This window comes from Mesoplodon bidens (genome assembly GCF_964165515.1).
Source record: "Mesoplodon bidens genome assembly, chromosome: X".
Classification (NCBI taxonomy): domain Eukaryota; kingdom Metazoa; phylum Chordata; class Mammalia; order Artiodactyla; family Ziphiidae; genus Mesoplodon; species Mesoplodon bidens.
The window spans coordinates 23,716,910-23,738,575 of record NC_138163.1 but is presented as its reverse complement, the minus strand read 5'-3'; the positions used below and the strand labels follow the sequence as shown (position 1 = coordinate 23,738,575).

The following is a 21,666-nucleotide window of genomic DNA, read 5'->3' as shown; positions in this document are numbered from 1 at the left end:
GAGTTTACACAGCTAGTAACTGGCAGAACTGGAATTTGAACCAGGGAGTCTGTCTCCATAGTTTGGACTTTGACCTCTAGGATCCAGTCATATTGTTTAAGGGCCAGGGAAAAGACTTGCAAAATGTGAGAGGGTGCTGGCTCAGACATGCCACCATTCACACCACGCCTCATGACTGTCACCGTTCTGCTGCCCTATAGAAGAAGCCAGGTAGGAACTCAGCATGAACAGTTCTTAATTTAAATGTCATTTCATTGGTTGGCTTTCCTGCATTTCTAACTGACATGGACAACTCAGCCCTTCCCCACCCCTTGTCTATTCAAACCGGCTTTGAGGTTCAGAAAATGTGTTGGATCCATAAGAGATGTGTATTAAGTGAGATGCGTAGGATACCTGGGAAGATAGATTTTATCTTCTACTGCCTTGGTGAAGACAGTAGGTTTGCAATTAGCTATTCATCCTTTTAATGAGTTCATTGACGTAGTACATGCTTTCTTCGGATACACGGTTAGTGCTATTACCCATGGTAATGTGGGGAGCAGAGACGGGTAAATGCTAAACAAAGCGTGATCTAAAAAATGGTTTGAGTATAGTTTGGAACCCATCAGAAATACAAAGCCAAAAGCAGTCAGAACACTCCCTTTTGTGCCTGGCAACCCTCACCTCGAGTCACCTGGAAGATTGAAAAATGTAGTGGAAGAGGCTTCATGAATAATCCAGAAGGCGGATAACCCACATCTGGCTAACTGTGCAGGGGCTGGAAATAGCACTCAGTCCCCTGGCATCACTCATTCTTGGCTTCCTCGTCTGACCCTTCTTCCTTCACCTGCTTCTTCGTGTTGGTATTCCCCAGGGCTGGCTGCTCGTCTCTTTGATCTGCACATTCCACACACACTTTCTGGGGTACAGGGGGAGGCAGGCAAGGCTAAGGCTTGGTAATTGGAGGCAGGAAAAACTTGAGGAGTGTCAAGTAAACACCCAAGCCAAGGCCAAGCCAAGGTGAAGGCCTGACCGGCTCAACCAGTAAAGATACAACGAGCCGCTTTCAGACTCAGATGATGACTTATATAGACAGTGAAAAGACAAGTAGCTAAAGCTGCCAGCTCCCAGGTCTTTTCTCCCCACACTATAAAGAATGACACCCAAACAAAAGAGAGCAGATGGCTGCCACATGAGTTGCAGGATTCCCTGCTGCTGACAAGCCAGCTCTCAGGTGAAGCTATGTGGTTTCTATTGTGCAGCTCTGAGGGCACGGGGTGCAAAGCCCCACCCTGCCTCAGAGCCCGGGAGGCAATGAGAAGCTGCATCATGACAGCCTTCTGGAGGACGTGGGGAGAAGAGTAGGAGATGGCCTCGGAGCCCCTCCTCACAGGCCTGCCTCGTCTTCTCAAATTCGTGGAGGATCACAAGGCATTCCACCAAAACTCAGATCAGTCGTGGTACAAGCCTTTGCCTGCTCGGTCTCTGGATCCCTGCAAAGTTGGCCAGGGAGCCGCTGCAGAGTTGGCCCACTACAGGGAGTCTCAGAACATTTAAATATTAGACAGATGCAATCAACTGTTAGGAAAATAAATATTAGTCTCTGTGTGTTTGAAGTTCTGTCTTCCTAATGCCAAAACAACCTGCTGAAAAGGTTTCATTCCTTTATTTAAATCCCTGTCGAAGGCAGTAGATTTATTTGTCCACATTTTTTAATAACCAGTAGGCATCTTTTTTGTTTTAATTTGCAAAGTGTTAACACAGCTTGGGGACTGTCTCACAACTTTCTTCCTAAATGCGAGACCTCCCTCCATCCCTCGCTTCCGGCCCCCAACTGGTATTTTTTTCGTCTGCATTGTGCTGGGCCCTGTGCTAGGTGTGCCACACACAGAGCAGAAGGGATTGTCCTGTTAATCACAGGATAGGACAATGGAGGATTTCTTTTTTTTTTTTGCGATACGCGGGCCTCTCATTGTTGTGGCCTCTCCTGTTGCGGAGCACAGGCTCTGGACGCGCAGGCTCAGCGGCCATGGCTCACGGGTCCAGCCGCTCTGTGGCATGTGGGATCCTCCCGGACCGGGGCACAAACCCGTGTCCCCTGCATCGGCAGGCGGACTCTCAACCACTGTGCCACTAGGGAAGCCCCAGTGGAGGATTTCTTAAGATGCTTGGCACTCTGGGGTTTGAAACAGCTTCGGAAAGTATCTTACAAAACCCCTAAAATGTGTGCAGGTGTTATGCTCCTAGTTTAGGAGAAATACATTGTGAAAAAGAAAGAAGTCTTTTAAGTTTTGCAAATGTACACGTAATTGGATTTTTAAACCCTGTGTCTATACTCATGTCACGTTTGACCATTTTGACTGAACTGATTGCTTTATTATACTCGGGCTGAATTGACTGATCGTTAACTGGTCGATCTAGTCAAAATGTCAAACTAGTAACTAGCATGGAAACGGCTCCCCTGTCAGAAAAGCACTGAAGGCTGCAGCTGATTGCCTGTGCCCTTCCTCCAAGGTGGCCTAGACAAAAAGAGACCGGGAACTAAGGGGCAGTATTGAAAGAGAGACAAATTGGCAGCCGATCCTCTGAGAAGAAATGCTTTATGCGAAATTGCATTCCCATGAACTAGATGTGCCAAGTTGATTTTTGGCACTTGTGCTATTTTTAATAACCAGTGGGTGTTGTACTGAAGCCATTGGCATGCTGTTTAGTTTAGCAGATTGGAGAACTCCTAGAAATGTTTAACCTGGAAGAATTCACAAACATTTTGCAAACAATGGTATTTTGATGCCCGCACATCTGTGGCTCATTTAAAGTGTCTTAATGTATCAGCGCCAACAGTCATTGATCAGGAGCTCTTCCACTTCCTAATGGGATGCCTTTGGCTTGCCTTCTCACTCTAGGAATCCCAGAGATTGTGGTGGTGATCATACTCAGTGTGAAAAAAGATCTGTATGGGACTCTGAGCTCAACGACTCCATTGTAAGTACCAGCATGTCTGCTGCTCCAGTGGTGATGCTCTTGACCATCAGGGTATGGTGAGGTGCTCCCTGGCCTGGGGCTTGGTCTTGACACTGGCTTCAGGGAGGAAATTGGCCTCAGCCTTTTTACCCTAACAAAGTCATGGGTGCACTGATATAATGGTTAGGTGTCTGCGCTCAGTATGACCTTGGTCAACTTACTTTACCTCTTCCTTCCATTTCCTCCTCTGGGAAACGGGGATAATAATGTTTGCTCTCAGTGTTGGGTGCAGATTAAAATGACACCATGTATATAAAGTGCTCAGCATGTGGCCTGTTCTGTTGGTGATACACATCTGGCAGTGATTATTAATTAAGGAATAGTTTATTTATCTATTTATTTATTTAATTTTTTGACTGGTAAAGAGCTCTCAAATTTATTAAATGGGACTATAATAATGATGTAAATACAATGCAAGAAAACATAATAAAAGAAATTGGCATTATAGACATCTGGCAGCTATCATGGTTAGAAAGCTTGCAGAACTTAGGAGTTGGAGCGGCCACTATAACGAAATACTGAAACGGGTTGGAAAGCGTTCCTGTATTTCAACGACAAAGGTCTCCCCTGAAGAAGACTCCACCACTTTCCTCTGTAAATTGGCTCAGCTTTGTTGTCCTGTTGTTGTTCTTTTCCTTCTTTCTTTTTCTTTGCTCTTTTTGATATATAAAGCCCATCTCTTTGGTTCTCTCAACCACAGGTGCCAGAGAGTAGCTATTCAAGTCGCTCTACCTCTCCAGAACCTTCTTTTACAGGCCTGTAGTTAGTTACCATGCAGTCCTTCAGACTGCACAACCTCACTTTACACTTTGGATTGTTTTTTACTTACCCGTATCCATTCTCTGTATCGTAGCCTCTCAAGTTCTTTTTCACTATAGAGTTCCTCTCCCACTGGACTGGAATCAAATGCACAAGGTCTTGCCCTCCAAACTTCTCCGTCTTTCATATTGAGCTGACAGTTTCCAGAGGGTCAAAATTATATTGCCCCTGCCAGCAGATGCCTTGTAATTATAATTGCTCCTTATCCTTTCTCTCTCTCCCTTTTCTCTTCCCTTCCTTTTCATCTTCTCCTCCATCCTCCCTCCTTGCTTGTTTTGTGACTTAAAGGGTCCCCAGTGTGTATCTAATGGTGATTCTTCTTCAAAGATCAAAAGCAAAAGCAAAACCAGAACAAAACCAACTCCACTCCCCCTGAAAAAGCCCTTTCATATGTGAATTGGTTAGTAAGAGGCAGACTGCTCTAAGAGCTTTTAAAAAATAATTATATTTTGTAAAGCAATTATACTCCAATAAAGATGTAAAAAAAGAAACAAACAAAAATTATATTTTGAAGAAGTAACACATGCACACGGTAGAAAATTCAAATGTACAAAAGGGTAGAGGATGAAAAGTAAAGTCCACTCCCAACACCAAGCTTCCCAGTTTCCATCCCTTGATGCAACTCTTATTGCCAAACAATGGGATTTGTGTAGATTTTCTCTTGTACACTTTGTCACCCAAATAGTAGATATACACTGCTTCGTCCTTAACAGTATGTCTTGGAGATGATTCTCTAACCAAATATATAGTGCCGCCTTTTTAAAAGAGTTTTCTATAGCCTCTTTTAAGGCTGAAGATGATATTCAGGGAAACTTAAGTTTTTCTGTTTTTTTTTTTAACCACAAAGTTGAATGTCTTTATTGTTATAAGCAACAGACATTTTGCAATGAATGCCCAATTCATTGCACTTCAGACTGGCTAATAAGCATGTGCAGGAATGCAGCAGCAATATTTATTAAATCTAAAATCTTTTAGAAAATTTACTTTTTAAAATATTTATTTATTTGTTTGTTTGTTTATTTTGGCTGTGCTGGGTCTTAGTTGCAGCACGCGGGATCTTTAGTTCCAGCATGTGGACTTCTTAGTTGCAGCATGCATGCAGGATCTAGTTCTCCGACCAGGGCTCAAACCGGGGCCCCCTGCATTGGGAGCATGGAGTCTTACCCACTGGACCACCAGGGAAGTCCTGAAAATTTATTTTATTGAAGTAAAGTTGATTTACAATGTTGTGTTAATTTCTGGTGTATGGCAAAGTGATTCAGTTATACATATATATAATAGTTTGCATTCGCTAATCCCAAACTCCCAATCCATCCCTCCCCCGTCCCCCATCCCCCTGGGCAACCACAAATCTGTGGAACCCTAAGTATTAGATTCTATTAGGGAAATTAAATGCTTTCCCCCTACTCCCTTGTGACCCACACAAACATACACAAACTCACATACAGGTGAAAGTATCCACACCAACACGAACAATATGACCACAGGGGATATTCCTAGCTCTGGAAAAGAGGTCTCAGCTAAGGTGATACACAGTTAAATTAGTGAAGTTTGTCTATGTTCAAAAATCAGAGGTAATGCATGTAGTAATTGGAAATGTTATGAGATGAAGTATCTGTTCATATAAATCACTGCATAATTCTTCTTTAATAGAAACTGTAAATCCATTAATCAATCCAGTGACCAGTGTTGCCTTTTGGAGTTCAAACCTCTAGCTGTGGTGCGGGGTTGAAAATAAACATCATATTTGAAAGCAATACAGTTAGAGCTGTCTTCTTCTTGTTGAATTTTCATTAACTCTGATGATCTCATCACTATTTGATATAGCAGTCCAAAAAGCCAGTCATTACCCATGTCCTTTCACTGTGAAATTTATCATGCAAAGCAGAATTTATCCTGCAAATAAAAGCTCAGGTGTAAGCCACTTCGGGGGGAATTACATAATTTGTTTTTCTGCTATTGAGGAAGAGAATAGCCTCCCAGGGAATTGGACTGAGAGGTTTCTGCGTGTGTAGGGCAGAAATATCCTCTAGGATTTTTAACTCGACGCTGGGAAGAACCCTGGACTGGGGCTCAGGAGACTGGGGTTCTGGTGCCAGCTCTGCCTGCAGTGAGCATGAGTGAACTCTGTCGAGTTGGTTTACACTCTAGGCCTAGATGTCCTCGTGTGAAATGAAACTGACTCAGTGATTGTCAGAGTCGCATTAAAAATAGGAGTTTATGTTTCTCTACCTCACAATGGCCTTCTCTCCTTGGTCTCTTCCAGTTGTTGGATTAAAGATGATCCTATCTTTCACATCTCAGTGGTGGCTTATTTTTGCCTCATATTTCTCATGAATCTCTCCATGTTCTGCACTGTTCTTGCTCAACCGAATTCCATGAAATCCCAAAGCCAGAAGACTCAACGGAAGATGATGCTGCATGACCTCAAAGGCACAACCAGCCTGACATTCTTGCTTGGGCTCACCTGGGGCTTTGCCTTTTTTGCCTGGGGAGCTGTGAGGATCCTTTTCTTGTATCTTTTTGCCATTTTTAACACTTTGCAAGATAACTGTTGCCTCTCTGTACTTTCTCTGGCTAGCTAAACCTCCATCAAAATTTTTGCTGCTTTGGAAAATCTTACCTTTAGTATTCAGTATTTTTTCAAAGGAGGAAAAAATAATCCAAGGGGCCTCTGCTGTCAATGACTGACAGGCAGCCACTAGAAACATTGGCTAGATGTTAGGGCTTCATTAAATGAGCCCACTCTCTCTTACTCAGGGATGTAGAGAGAAATCCGGATAGCTAACTCAACAGCAGCTAGTTGGCCATGTCTCTATCGAACACCGATTGCCAGTACACCCTACAGTATTCATTACATCAACACATTGTGCTCGTAAGTGTACAGATTCACACTTGTGTTGACATTTTGAAGTACATAATCCCATGGAACATAGCAATTACTGGACAGTAGAAACATTAAACTGTTGACCCCATAGACTCTGGCTGCATCAGATATCCTCATATTGTGAGAAGGAGCCAGGTTAGGAAATTGTAGAGCCATAGAGGATTGAACATGGAGAGCAAAGAGCAGTGGGCCATGGCAAGAAGCCAAGGTTCTGGTCTTGGTTTTGCTACAAATCAGTCTTGAAAAAGTCACCACAGCTGGTTGAATTAGATGACCCTAAACTAATGACTCTATAGCTCTTTAGTCTCCTGTCTGTTTTCTGGTGAAAGGAACAAATGATTAATGAAGTTATTAAATGGTAGACCAAAGATGGCATGAGAAGTAAAAGGTAGGGCTCTGGTTAATACACCTCTGAGTAATTGCTGCTGTTCATTATAATCTGATGTTGCTTATTTGAACATCTTGGCAGGAAGAGGCATGCAGAATGATTTCCTGGGGGTCTCAAAGTCCACCCCTTGCTCTTATCCTCAAGTTTGGCCAAGCTCATTTGGGGTACTGGGGCAGGCTGTGAGTCGACTTGGGCAGTCCATTGAGTTAAGGTCTCCCTTATTGCTCTTAACTACTTATTCATTCAATAAACCCTTTTACCAGAGTACAGGGAACTGGTGGTCCCATAGGGTGCTTCAGCAAGAAAGAGTTCTATGGTCAAAGAAATTTGGGAAATGCAGAAAACTACCCCTCCCCATTCTTGAAATGACATAATGTTCACTAGCATGGTACAAGCTCTGAGAAATTCTGCTGGGGGAAAATAACTTTAAAAATTTGTTTTAAATTTAACATTTTAAAAACCTCAGAATCCTTTGTTATTGTGGTTGTTAACCCCTGAGGAACCTTGGGAAATATGAGTTGCTCTGCAGTTAATACAGGCCAGGTATTGGCAAGGTGCTGCAGGGCATAGGGGAAAAATCCAAAATAAAGTATACTCTTGGACGGCAAGTCCTGTGATTCAAGAAACCATCTCATTTTAGAGCAATGCAGTGTATCAATTGGAACTTTTGTCCCACTGGATTCCACCAACCTTACATAGCCAATTCTGTTTGGAATATAAAGAGACACAAAATATGTTGTTCTTCGTCCATGTGCCATCTTTATTCCTTCTGACACTAGGGACAGAATTTTTAGGAGCTCTCCACACTAGTGTCACGTGGTTTCCTTTGAGGCTACCAGTGCTTGGTTGTATCTTAGATCGTCAACTGAGGACCTGGTGATGGTTCTACACTTTATCTCTTGACTTTACCTGGCCTCCACTGTGATAGCCTGGTCTCAGTAGCATGATGCTTTGAGAACGAAGCTCCCTTGCTCTAGAATGTGGACAGAGGTAGATTTGTGAACTAGGTGCCTGTGTGGATTTCTTCCTAAGCAGTAACTCCAGGCTACTCTTGGGCACACGAGTTCTGAGGAGAAACACTCTCAACCTTATGGAAAGAGGGGTTAAAGGAATAGCTGACAAAAGAACCAGAAAGGAAAGAAGTTTAGAGCTTAAAGCGGGGGAGGGGTGTTTTGCAAAAACAGCATGTGCTCCATTCCTGTGGTAGAAGGAGAGAGTGGTGTCTAAGCGGGAAGCCTGGATGGGTAGATGCAGAATCCAATGGGAGATCTCCTGAGAACGAAAACCAAAGCCCAGATCCAACGTCAACTGAGCCAAGCTATCTCTGTCTGTCAGATGCGCTTTATGTCAATCAATCACCAAGCCTTGCTAGTTCCTAGTCCCGCCTACAAGGTAGAATGTGCCATCTTGCAGAAGGGGGTGTTTTCAGAGCTCTGAGTTTCAAACTCGAGTTCCATAGACACACACACACACACACACACACACACACACACACACACACACGTCCCAAATATTCAAAACAAGAATGCAATGAAACAAGTGAATAATTCTGGCTGAAGGGGGTTGCCCTGTGGTCAAGTGTGAAAAAATGATGCTCTTGATGAGCCATTCCTGAAGGAGGGATGCACAAACAAAAACGCAGGTGACAAAAACCTGACATCTTCCCTCCTGCCTATGTGCTAGTGAGTAAGCAGATCAATCTGTTATTGGAAAGAAAAAGGAAGGCTGTCAGGAAGAAAGGGCGAGCTGGCAGGCAGCTCATTGGAATTCACAGAATAACCTTTAAGTCTGAGAACTAGCTGAACTCCATGCAGGAAATCAGAACAGTAAGAGGGACTGGTTGTCACTGTGGCCCCTTGTTTCTGCTGAAGCTGCAGGAGTTTTACCTGCTTGGAGACTGGGATTTGCTCTCATCAGGCTGCCGGACCACCTTCTAGGTAGCTGCTGCTCAGAAAAAGAGTGAAGTCTGCTAGCTTCTTCACCACTGTTCATTGGTTACAAATGGAGATAAAGCCCTCAGGGGAGGTAGTGGGACTTGTCACTTGTCACCGTTTAGCTTCCAGATTGCTGCCTCCAACCTGGAGGGAGAGATTCAGAGAGTCTCAGTGCTGGGGCCAGGAAAGCCAGGTCTTCACAATCCAACTTCCCATCAAGTGACAGGAAGTCACAAGCCACCACTTGAAACTTCCTAGAGACAGAGAGCTCCCCACTCCATAAAGCAGAGCATTTAACGTCCCTTTTCTTTTCTTTCTTTTTTCAAATTGAACTATACTTGCTGTACAATATTGTATGTTACAGGTGTACAGTATAGTGATTCACAATTCTTAAAGGTTACACTCCATTTAGAGTTATTATAAAATATTGGCTCTATTCCCTATGTTGCACAATATATACTTATAGCTTATTTATTTTACAGATAGTACTTTGTACCTCTTAGTCCCTTACCCATTCCTCTCCCCACTGCTAACCACTAGTTTTAATGTCTCTTTTTTAAAATTTGAAATATATTTGACATATAACATTGTATAAATTTAAGGTATACAACGTGTTGATTTGATACATTGTATATTGTAATACAATTGCCATTGTAGCTTCTAATCAGCTTTGAATCTTATCTGGGTCATCCTTTCCTAGGGGTGGATTGGAGAGAGAGAGAGAGAGAGAGAGAGAGAGAGAGAGAGAAAGAGAGAGAACAACGTCTTTTATAACCTAATCTTAGAAGGGACATGCCATCATTTCTGCCATATTCTACTGATACAACATGGGAGGAGACAACATAAGGATGTGAATGGCAGGATGTGGGCATCACTGAGAGCCATCTCAGAGGCTGGTTCCCATTGCAGACCTTATCTCTCAAGCTCTAGGACAGACAGCAGCCCAGGAGGAAAACTGCGGTTGACATGAAACCTTGATACAGACCTTCTTTCTAGCACTGCCATTGAGAGGGAGGCTAGAAAGGTGACCTCAGAAAGCTAGTAATGGCCTTGGGGTTCCTTAGAAGGAGTATTGATGGTGACAAGAGTAGGCTTGAGTCTAGGCATTGGTGACAGCGAGTGAAAGAAGCTGAAAAAGACTGACCTTCTTCTCCTGGCTAGGGTTCCTCATTTTTGTGTTCCACTGGGTGATGAAGGAGCATGCGCAGGAGTGGTGGCAGCTGCTTTTCTGTTGCAGGTGGTTGTGACTGGATACTTGTAAGACGCCATTTGGGGTAAGGTATTGAATTTACAGGTTTTCCAAACTGATGAGATTTACTTGTCTCCTGACTTGAGTTCATACACCATCAGCATCAAATGGAGGCTGTTTCCATGTCAGGAAAAAGATTTGTGCTTTTGTGCGGAGATGAATGAAGTCAGGTGAAGGATGTGACTTCAGCCATATTTTAACATAGTGAAACTTCGCTTTTGGCCCAAATTCCTTGGACTGCTTGTCCTTGCTGTCACTTAAGTCTCAATTCAATTAAAAGAACATTGATTGAGTGCCTACGGTGTTCCAGGCACTGGGTCACAGGGCCTTTCTGACCTGTAGCCAACAGTTGACTGAGCAGATGTGGGAAGCAAGAAGTCATGGTGGAGGAGAGAGCTTGTCAGCATCCCTAAGATGCCTGGCTGGTGGGCAGCCCAGATGGACCAGTGGCCCTTCCTGCACAGTGGGAGGTATAGTGGACTCTGGTGTTGCCTCTGAGAATATCTCCAGTTCAGGCAAACTGGTTTTCTATGCATCAAAAGCCTCTTCCATCCAATTTAGGTAGCTTCGCTAAGTCTCAATGCAAAACTCAGTTTATTGCCTTTAGGGAAGGCGATGCTTGAACTAGAAGATGCTATAAGTAGCACAGAGATCCAGTTCCTTTTTGCTGGGCATGTCAGTAACCTGCTGGTCCCTGTGCTGGGATCTAGCGAAAGTGGTCTTCCTTGGTAAGTGAATTGGCTCTGCCTGTACCACACATTATAGTTCAAACTTACTTCTCACAACTTCATAGAAAAGCTGCCTCCTTGAGGTACCCAGAGCGAACAGACTGTACATTGGGCTTTATATTTTTAACAGGATTCTTAAGGTATAATTTACCCATTTGAAGTGCGGAATGTGATGAGTTTTCTGTTTTTAACTGTTTGGGGTGTCATTTCAGATGGCAGCAGCTGGTGTGGGCTCAATGTTGGGCAGAAACAGGAAAGACTGAAGAAAACCTTTGCGTACAACTTGTTGACACCATCCCTCAAGTCAACTGCAACTAGTTCCATTTTCAAATCTTTAGGCTCCGCCCAAGGCACTCCTTCAGAAACAAGCTCCCCAAATGGTGAGAGAAAAGGCTACACTGTCTATACTTATATTCCAGAGGTATTGAATTAGTGTGAGGCCACAGATGTGGTCTTGGGAAATGATTCCTCCTCAAAACAAAATGCACATGTGCATGTGTACACCTGGGCTCACTCTGGACTGAGAAAGTGTGCATAGAAGCACCTAGTGAACTTAGTATGTACAAGTCAGTGGGTTATTAGATTCATGGAGGAGAGAAGAGACTGGAGGTAAAGAAAAAAAAATTCATGGGTAATTGCAAACAATCGTCACAAACTGTTAAAATCCAAAGGCACCTCATACATTGTCTAGTGCAATCCCCTCATTTTACAGATGAGGAACCTTAAGCAGGAAAAGGAGAATGCCTTATGGACATTCTCCATCAGCAGCAGAATTGGGGCCAGAACTCAGGTCTCCTGGCTCCAAAGCTAGTGCTCATCACACCCCACCGAGAATACCAGCTGAGCTGCACATTGCTCTTAGATGCTCACCTTCTTCCACAGAAAGCCAAGCTTCTAGGTACAGAGACAGATGTGAGGTGGAGATGGGTGTTAGGAGGGAAAGTGTAGGGAAAGGATTGGTATAAAGGCCTAAAGTAAGCAGAAAGGCATACTAGAGCAAAAACTTAAGAACTTCAAGGTGATGTTATGATGACTCCGTGTTCTGTGCTTCCAGATGGACCATAGTGCAGTGGTCTTTGGTTGCCTTTCTTAAAGACCAAAGTAGACTCCGGTTCACACACAGAACACCTCTGGTGGCCTAGCTGTAGTCATTCTCTCCATCTCAGTGCTGGTGGTAGAATGGCCTCATCCCCCTGTAGTTTTCTTTCTATTGGCTCCATCAGCAGTTCTATTTACAAGGGCTGTAGGCAATCTGGAAGCAGTATGGTGGGTTAAAAAAAAAAGGCACCAAACTTAGAGTCAGAAGACTTTGGCTCAAGTCACTAACTCCATGACCTTGGGCACATCACTTCCCTACTCGGAACTACATTCCCTCTACCTTCAACATGGTGGGGTGTGGGAGGCAAGATGGCTCATCTCCAAAGGGCCTACCAGCTTCAGGACTGTGTGAGGCCACACCATTTTCCAGTTTAAGCTCATTGACTAGTGTTGGAGTCTCCACCTCCATTTCTACATGGGAAAGTCGGTGCATGCGAAGAAAATCTTTCTGCAGCCACAAGCATCCATCAAATTCTGGCCAGCTAACTTGCAGATACGTTGGTGCCCATGTGGAGCCACTGGGGAGCCATGGCATAGAGAGGCACGAACTGTGGAAGGTTTTTAGTGGATAATAGTTGGGTTTGATTGGGGAATATTTGCAGGAAGGTGAGTTAGGCTTGGCTCCCCTGCTGTCCTTGAGGGATATTGTTTCATCAGCAAATATACAGCCCAAATGGACATACTTTTCTTTGAAGGAGCAGTAGTAAATACCATGTCCCGGATTTTAATGTCGTTGGACCTAGCTATAGACCTGGAGAGCCCAGGGGCCTGCAGCCAGCACTGAGATGCTCATCAGTTATGACAGTAACTCAGCCAGTGGGGCAGGTAGTACAGCCTCTTGGGCCACAGGTTCTACGACTGCAAGCTGGATGCTGCCATCAGACATATGGCAGCCAGAAACTCGATTCCTTTAACACCGAGTGAAAACGTGCGCCCTCTGTACCACTAGGCACTCTCAAACTTGAGAAACAGCTGAACCTTCAGAGCAAGAATATCAAATTCATAGGGGATACAGATAGGTGTGTTATCATTTTATGTTGTCTCTTCCTGAAGGTCTCCAAGGTGTGTCCATGACTAGCCTCCCCTAGGTTAAGGTTACTGTGAATAACATAGCTTATTATTCACAAGGCAGGAAGAACAGATGCACTTGTAATTGCTTAACAGTACTGTCAGGATGAATTAATTCACCCCAAATTTAGATTAAACTATCCGAGGAAAGCACCACAACTTTTACTTCCTTTCTAATTCTTCTATTTATTCCTTCATTTGATAAACATGTCTTATGATTCTACTATGTGCAAAGTCCCTAATGCCACAGCTGAAAATGCTTTTTTTCTTTAATGCAGACCACTTTGATGAAGGTCTCAACTGTTTCTCTCCTTTGAGTTGTGAAGCTGTGCCTAATTGTGTGAGAAGAATATTACCTGTGGAAATCAAAATGAATTCCATTCACAAACAAAGATTTCTTCAATAAATCCCAGCAAAGATACCCACCTTCCCCTACCCCCAGATTGGGGAAAATGTTGATTTTGTGAAAGCATCTGCTCCAACGTTGTATTCTAAATATTATTTGGAAGGGGCAGATGCGGTAGCATTTAGTGAATATTAAAGCCAGAATAAGTCTCCTATTCATTGTAATAGTTGTTTCTTACTTTTATTGTAGAGAAGATACGAGCCTATAGTTATGATATGTTAGGGGAGAGCTGTCTACAGCGTTGGAGATTTTGTTTTGAAAACTCTTGTGTCTACATCCTGAAAGAAAAAAAAAAAGATCGTGATCAGGGTCCTTACAGTGCTGGGAGCCAAACAATTTCAGGCGGCAGAAGTTTCCAGGTGCCCAGTTGGCCTGACACCCACGCAGGTAGTAGATAAGAAAAGTCACAAGGTCATACCTTTTGGGGAAAAAAGATGCTATCCTGTTGGCTTGTCATGACAAAGCACCTGAAATCCCCTTTACTAAAGTTACTCTTTTGATTGAAGCCCCTTGTTAAAATGTCAACATGTTTTGTGAAAACAGTGGCTCATCAATCCACAGACACCCATCAGTTCCTTAGTGGGGATGAACTTCTCAACCAAGACAGCCCCTGAGGGCACAGGAGGCAGGGTTCTGAGGAAGGGAAGAGAACAGGAGCTGTCTGAAGCTGGTGGTTTCTCCTAGGGAGCAAAGGTGAGGGTGAGCAGAACAGTAGGGGATGGAAGAGAGAAGACTCATCCAAAGGCAACGGAGTGACCCTGAGGATGAACTTTGCCTGCCTTACACTCTGTGGCTAAGCATGATGGGTGGCCTTCTTAATCCCATCCCACATGCTGTCACCAAGGCTTCCCAGCCAAGGCAGACTGCTCACATTTGTCCTTAAGTAGAAACAAGTAAAGAGATGAACATTCTGGAAGGATACACAAGCCACTAGTATCAGTGGTGGTCTTCAGGAAGGGGAGTTGGGTATCTGGGAACAAGGGAGGAAGGGAGGCTTACTTTTGAATCTTGTACTGACAGAGTGTACTATCTCTTCAAGAAATAAATGAAAACAAGAACTTCCCTGGTGGTGCAGTGGTTGGGAATCTGCCTGCCAATGCAGGGGACACGGGTTCGATCCCTGGTACGCGAAGATCGCACATGCTGTGGAGCAACTAAGCCCAGGAGCCACAAATACTGAAGCCTGCGTGCCTAGAGCCCATGCTCCACAACAAGAGAAGCCACTGCTCGCCGCAACTAGAGAAAGCCCGTGCGCAGCAATGAAGACCCAATGCAGCCAAAAATAATTAATTAATAATTAACTTTTTAAAAAAGGTCAGCTGTCATTTAAAAAGATAAATAAATGAAAACAAATAAATAAAGACAATTGGAGCCTTCCAATGAGAAAGAGAGATAAATTCTTGGGTTTCCATACCACAAATTTAGTCCCCCATTACTCTCATGAATATGTATGATGCAGTGGGCTGTGGAGAGAGCAGAGCTGAGTTGAAATCCCAGCTCTTAGCAGAGATGTGACAGAGAATCCTAAATGTGAGGCTTGGGGAAGTAATAATAACAGTACATTCATCATAGAGTTGAAGTGAGGCTTAAATGAGATGAGGGTTATACATTTTCCAGCACAGTGAAGCATAGTATGACTTAACCCCTTTTCCTTTCTAACTCCCACCCACTATGGAAGCAACCTAAGTGTCCATCAACAGGTGAATGGATAAAGAAAATGTGGTATGTATATATGTATATATATATATATATATATATATATATATATATATAATGGACTACTACTCAGGCATAAAAAAGAATGAAATTTTGCTATTTGCAGCAATGTGGATGGACCTAGAGGGTATTATGTTTAGTCAAATAAGTCAGACGGAGAAGGACAAGTGCTGTATGATATCACTTATATGTGGAATCTAAACAAACAAACAAAGAAAAAAAATAGAAACAGACATAGATACAGAGAACAAACTGATGGTCACCAGACCTGGTGGGGGGGGGATGAAATAGGTGAAGGGAATTAAGAGGGACAAACTTACAGTTATAGAATAAATAAGTCACAGCAATGTAATATACAGTATAAGGAATATACTCAATAATACTGTAATAATGTTGTATGGGGACAGATAGTTACTGGACTTGTCACAGTAATCATTTCATCATGTATTTGTTGGATCGCTCTGTTGTACATCTGAAACTAACAAAGTCCTACATCAACTATACCTCAATAGAAATTTTTTTAAAAAGAGAAAAAAATAATTACAAAGCTCCTTGGAGCTTCAGGGCACAGGCTCTGGCTTTTCATTCTCTACTGTGCTCTGGGTACCCTGTGGGCAAACTGGCAAACACTGAAGAGCACTAAACTCTCTCCAGGGCAAGTCATCTGGGATGACCCTTACCCACCCCCTGCCTACCCCCAGGGATATGGGAAGTTTGCGGGGTGGAAGCATAAGTAAGAGAAGGTAAAGTTTGTATCCTCAACATTCAGGCCTATGGTGAATTGGTGTGTTTCTCATCCTGAACTTCAAGCATTTAGGGAACACAAAGGATTTGGAGTAATGGAGGAAGGATCTAGTTATACCTCTGTTGATTACACAAAACAAATGAAATGAATTAGATTCATACTTATAATGTGTGGTGAATCCTAAGCACTCCATAAATATTTGTTGCATGCATGCATGAATGAATGGTCTAAAATACATGAGTGTATGAAAGCAACAGCTGCTTTTTCCTAATCTGGAGTCTCTTATCTCAGTGGTGAGTAAACCTATGTTCTCCACTAATATGTAAGCTTCATGAAGGTAGGAACCTTGTCTGTCTTGTTGACCGCTGTACTCTCAGCGTCTAACACAGTATTTCAGTCAAGGTTCTTTGGTTGCCGGCAACAGAAGCCAAATGTCTCTGACTGACAGTCTTGACTGCCAGTTCTGGTTACCCAAGGAGAAGGGACTTGGTTGAAAGGGTTTGGGGAACTTAAATAATTTATGGGGAGGTTAAAGAACAGGGCTTGAAAAAGGACAGAGGTCTACAAATCAGGAACCATAGCGGATTGTCTCCTAGCAGGGAATCTTCTTGGTAGAGCACCACTGCTGGGAAGAATAAACTAATTTCTTCTAGTCTTATGTTACTGCTTTAAGATTCAGAGTCTCGGGCTTCCCTGGTGGCGCAGTGGTTGAGAGTCCGCTTGCCGATGCAGGTTTTATGGGTTCGTGCCCCGGTCTGGGAAGATCCCACATGCTGCAGAGCAGTTGGGCCCGCGAGCCATGGCCGCTGAGCCTGCGCGTCCGGAGCCTGTGCTCCGCAACGGGAGAGGCCACAGCAGTGAGAGACCCGCGTACTGAAAAAAAAAAAGATTCAGAGTCTCATGAGACTGCTCCTGATAGGCTGAGCTTAACTTTTGTGCTGTACCAGGTAGTGAGAGGAGGGATGTGGCAGAAGGGAGTTCTTCAGGGAGCCCTTTTGTTTTCACAGTAACAGGACAAGAGCTTGGGTTTACCGCCCCACCAAGAATACCCAGAATGGGGGAGAAATCATTCTGCAAAAAGAAATTAGGCTGCTGTTAGGAATGGATGAGTAGGTTAGAGAAAAATCCACATTTGCCCACTACATACAATATAGGACTGAATGTGTTTTGGTTGAATCAATGGCTAATTCGGTAATATACTTATTCAATAAGTGTACAATAGTGCTTAGAAGAGAAAGTCTCTCCCCCACGTCTCACGCCTCATCATGCATTCACTTATTTTTTAAAGGCTAAGGTATATCAGGATGTTGAGGGAGTTGAAGAGTTCAAGATAAGCATGCCAGAATTATAGAGAAGAGTGCTGTTAGAAAAGGTGAGTTTTAGAGATCTTGGATACATAAGTTGACCTCACTCTAAAGAAAATCAGTATATGAAAATGAGCATAATTATTTGCCTATGTTGTTGTCATCTCTCACCAGAGGAGTTCACAACTGATTACATTCTTTTGTGAAGGTGCTTCACCATACAGCTTTCTAAGAGTTCCCCCAAATATCTGAAAATATATCTTGATCCCGACTTCTAGGACCCTTCAGCTCTGAATAGGGAGGGCTCAGTTGTGGGAGAAGGAAATCTGCGTACATTCCCCATCTTACCATACCCTTGGCACGATACTCACAAAGTGAGATTCATAGAAAAGGGGGAGGCATATGGCATTCAGGGCCCTGCATTGGAGGACTCCGGTGTGAGTATTAAGAAAAGCCCCAAAAGAAATCAATAGTAAGTGGTAACTTCAAATATTGAAAAAAAAATTCATCTCATCTAAATACATGAGAAAGCTACAGATGTTTCTTTAACATATGCAATCTTATGCAAATGAGTATGTAAATTGAACAAAAAGTTGGGACTGGCAAATTCCCAAATTTTCAAGATTTATTTATGTGAACCTAGTATTCGTCATAGAAACAGGTGGAAGGTTTTTGCTCACACCTCCTATCACTTACACAGGAGGGGAGGCAAGCCTGAAGGATGTGCTACATTAATAGGGGGAAGGCACTCAAATCAGGGGATGTACTAGATAGATGGTTAGATAGTTAGATAGATAGATAGATAGATAGATAGTTTTCACCTTCAAAATATTAGCCAGCTTACCCATCGTGCTTAGCTGGTTTTGGGCAGCAAGGGGACTAGAAATGGAAATGAATCTGGGTTGCAGTGAATTTTGATGAAGGCCTAGTTCATGCAAAAAAGATTAAAAAATAAATCCTCAGCCCACCAATTCCCAGAGGAATGGAAAACTTGAGAGCAATTATAGGGGAAGAATAAAGACCCAGTGTAACAGCCTCCATCAAATCTTCAGACACTGGCCCTTTCAGGGGTAGAGACAGAGGGGTATACTTTATAGTGGATCAGACTTCCCCAGTTGGTGGACCTAAAAAATCAACTTGTGAAGGCTGACAGTGAGCTGGATTGTCCCCTAGCTTTTTTTTTTCCACCCCAAAAATATTCTCCCAGTCCTTCTTCCCATCCTTTATTAACCTCAAAATGGTTGTGTAATATACCTACTCCTCTGTACCTTGGCTTTTTTGATACTGTTCTTGTTGTTTTACATTTAGCAATATGTCACAATATAAAGGGTTTTTTCTTTTAAGACTGCATGGTATTCCATTGTATGGCTATACCCTAACATTTTTTTTTTTTTTTTTTTTTTGCCGTACGCGGGCCTCTCACTGTTGTGGCCTCTCCTGTTGCGGAGCACGGGCTCCGGACGCACAGGCTCAGTGGCCATGGCTCACGGGCCCAGCTGCTCCGTGGCATGTGGGATCTTCCTGGACTGGGGCACGAACCCGTGTCCCCTGCATAGGCAGGTGGACTCCCAACTACTGCGCCACCAGGGAAGCCCCTACCCTAACTTTTTAAACAGGTTTCCTAATGATGGTTTCCAAATGTTTGCTATTTCAAAAGAATGCTGCGATAAATAGTCTTGTACATGTCCCCCCAAAAAGAAATAGGTTTGTGGACTTGAGGTTGGGGGACTATTTCCTAGCACTGGGGCCAGTGGCCATACAGCTAGTGACTGCTTCCTTTTGACTGAGTCCAGAAATGTGAGCAAGTAAAGGTTTCAGGGAGGTCTGACATTCTTTTAAGCTGTTTATCTGACCAAGTACAGCATGCTGGTCATTACAGGTGCTTCCTCTGGGCCCAGCCCTATGCCAAACACCATAGAGGAGGCAGTGATATATAAGCCACAGTGCTACCCATAAGAAACTGGGACTGTCCTTGGGGTAATAAAACATCCACACCGGTAACAAATTGTCTGTAGTAACATATGTTCACCCTTCAACCTGTGTGGTAGAGACCCACAGGCATAATATACAGAAGTCACTTAATTATAAATCTAATTCCTCAAATACTTATTGAGAATCCACTATGTTTGAGGTGCTGAATAAGACAGATACAATTCCTACAATTGACTGGGGAGACAGGAGACCAAATGTCCAATAACAGTACTGTGTATGATACTGTCATACACTAATACTGAAGGTTTCAATTTATACAACTGGTGGGAGGACAAATAGATACAGCCTCTTTGGAGAACTGTTTCGTAGTTTCTAACAAAACATTAAACAACTGTATGACCCAGCAATTCCGCTCCTAGGTATACGCCTTAGAAAAATGCAAACATATGTCCACAAAAAGACTTGTACACAAATGTTCATAGCCGCTTGGTATTCATAACAGCCCAAAACATGGAAACAACCCAAATACTCATCAGCAGTGGGAGCAAACAAGTTGTGGGAGGCTCATACAGAGTAATACTACATGACAGTGAAAAAGGAATGAACTATGGAAACACAGAACAACATGGGTAAGTGTAAAATATAGATTGAGTCAAATAAACCAGACATAAAAGACTATATACAGTATGATTTCATTTATATGAACAGGCAAAAATAATTGACGATTATAGAACTCAGGATAGTGGTTATCCCTGAGGGAAGGGTATATACTGGGAAGGTGCAAGAGAGAAATTTCTGGGGTGGTAGAAATGGTGTATATCTTGATCTAGATGTTGGTTACAAAGGAATACACACATATAAAAGTTCATCCAGCTGCACACCTAAAATAGAGCATTTTATCCACTTTATGTATGCTGTCTCTCAACTGAAAAGTAGAAGGGAAAAACTTTTTGGAGGGTACTTTAGCAGTATCCACCCAAACTTAAATGTACATGTAATTATCCCCAGAAATCCAATTTCTAGCATTTTATCCTAGCATAGAAATACAAAGATGTATGGGCAAAGTTGGCAGTCAATAAAAGGTAGTTATTATTTTAATAGTGATTATCCATTAAACATTATAACATTAAAATAGAATTAAAAGCATATTCCTTTTTAAATAATACAGATTTTAGTGTCCTAGGCCAACAGATGACTCATTGTATGAGGGAACAAAAAAATCTCAGAATAAGTTTTGCTGTAGTGCACATCAAACCACATCTCACAAGATGACCTCCAAAGAACAAATCAACTGAGTTTTCATCACATCTGTGTTCCCTAGAATGTAGTAATTATAGGTAACTACCAGAGGCCTAGGAAAAAAGCTTCTTTCAAAACCACAATCTTCTCCCAAAATGGGACAAGCATCTCCATTAGTGAGCATATCTCTTAAGTGTGACAAGGCCGTAAAGTTGGCCTCCTTTCTTCCTGTATATACATTATTTTTTTCCTCTCTCAGCCCCTAATTGACAAGTTAAATGTCACAGAAGTAAACTGACATCTGAGAATTTTCTCCTGTCCAAGCCAATACACCTTCTAAAATCTTTTTAAGATGGTGAACAAACGATATTACATAAGCTACAAGTTGTGAAGTCTGAGCACACCTGAAGAGAGTTTATCTGTGAAATAAAATAAAACTTAAAACGAAGTTAAGCTGACAAGGATTGAATATATAGTGGTACACACAATAGTTAGCATGCCGTATGTTAATTAGGCGTAAGTGGTGAGCTATTAGCATGAGTGATTCGAATTAGTTATTCTGTTACACAGCCAAGCCTGATTGCATCTTTCCTCTTTGTTAATTTTCCAGGCACTAATATTTCTATTAATGGTGAAGATGTTCTCCAAAACATCACATTCTATCATGTTTGTTTGCTTGTTAATTCCTTTCTGTTTCCAAGAAAAGGTGTTCTTCCTTTCTAAGAAACACACTTCCATCACCTCCTCAGGGGTAGATCTACCTCCATCAATTCCTTCTCCTCGATGACCCAAATCTGTCCTCTGCTCACAATGCCCAAACCTCTGGCATACTAAAATTCCTTCCCCAGAGTCTGTCTCCCCCACAAGCCAGCACCCTATTTTGCTTTCTTCCAGCACCAAACCCCTCACAATCCCCAGTTTCTCATTTTTCAGTCCTTCTTCCTCCCCAGCAACCTACTACTGAAACTGCTTGGGTAAAGATCACCAAGGACCTACTAATTAACTTATCTGATAACTTCCTCTCAGCCCTTATCCTTTTCAACCTCTTGTAGCATTCCAAACTATTGACACCCCTCCATGCTGAAACTTTGTCCTGGCTCAGCTTCCTTGACACCATTCTGTCCTGGCTCTTGTTGGTTTTTCCCCAAGTTCT

At 42.8% G+C, this 21,666-nt stretch overlaps 1 protein-coding gene across 1 annotated transcript in view; it reads left to right on the top strand.

Moving 5' to 3' along the window:
• ADGRG4 (adhesion G protein-coupled receptor G4) overlaps positions 1-21,666 on the top strand; it is a gene marked incomplete at both ends in the record, with an annotated part of 142,562 nt that overhangs the window by 95,759 nt on the left and 25,137 nt on the right. Inside the window, 5 exon segments of the mRNA XM_081222984.1 lie at positions 2,883-2,961; positions 6,086-6,372; positions 10,190-10,271; positions 11,183-11,426; positions 11,771-11,903. Coding sequence (XP_081079110.1) covers positions 2,883-2,961; positions 6,086-6,372; positions 10,190-10,271; positions 11,183-11,426; positions 11,771-11,903 — 825 coding nt within the window.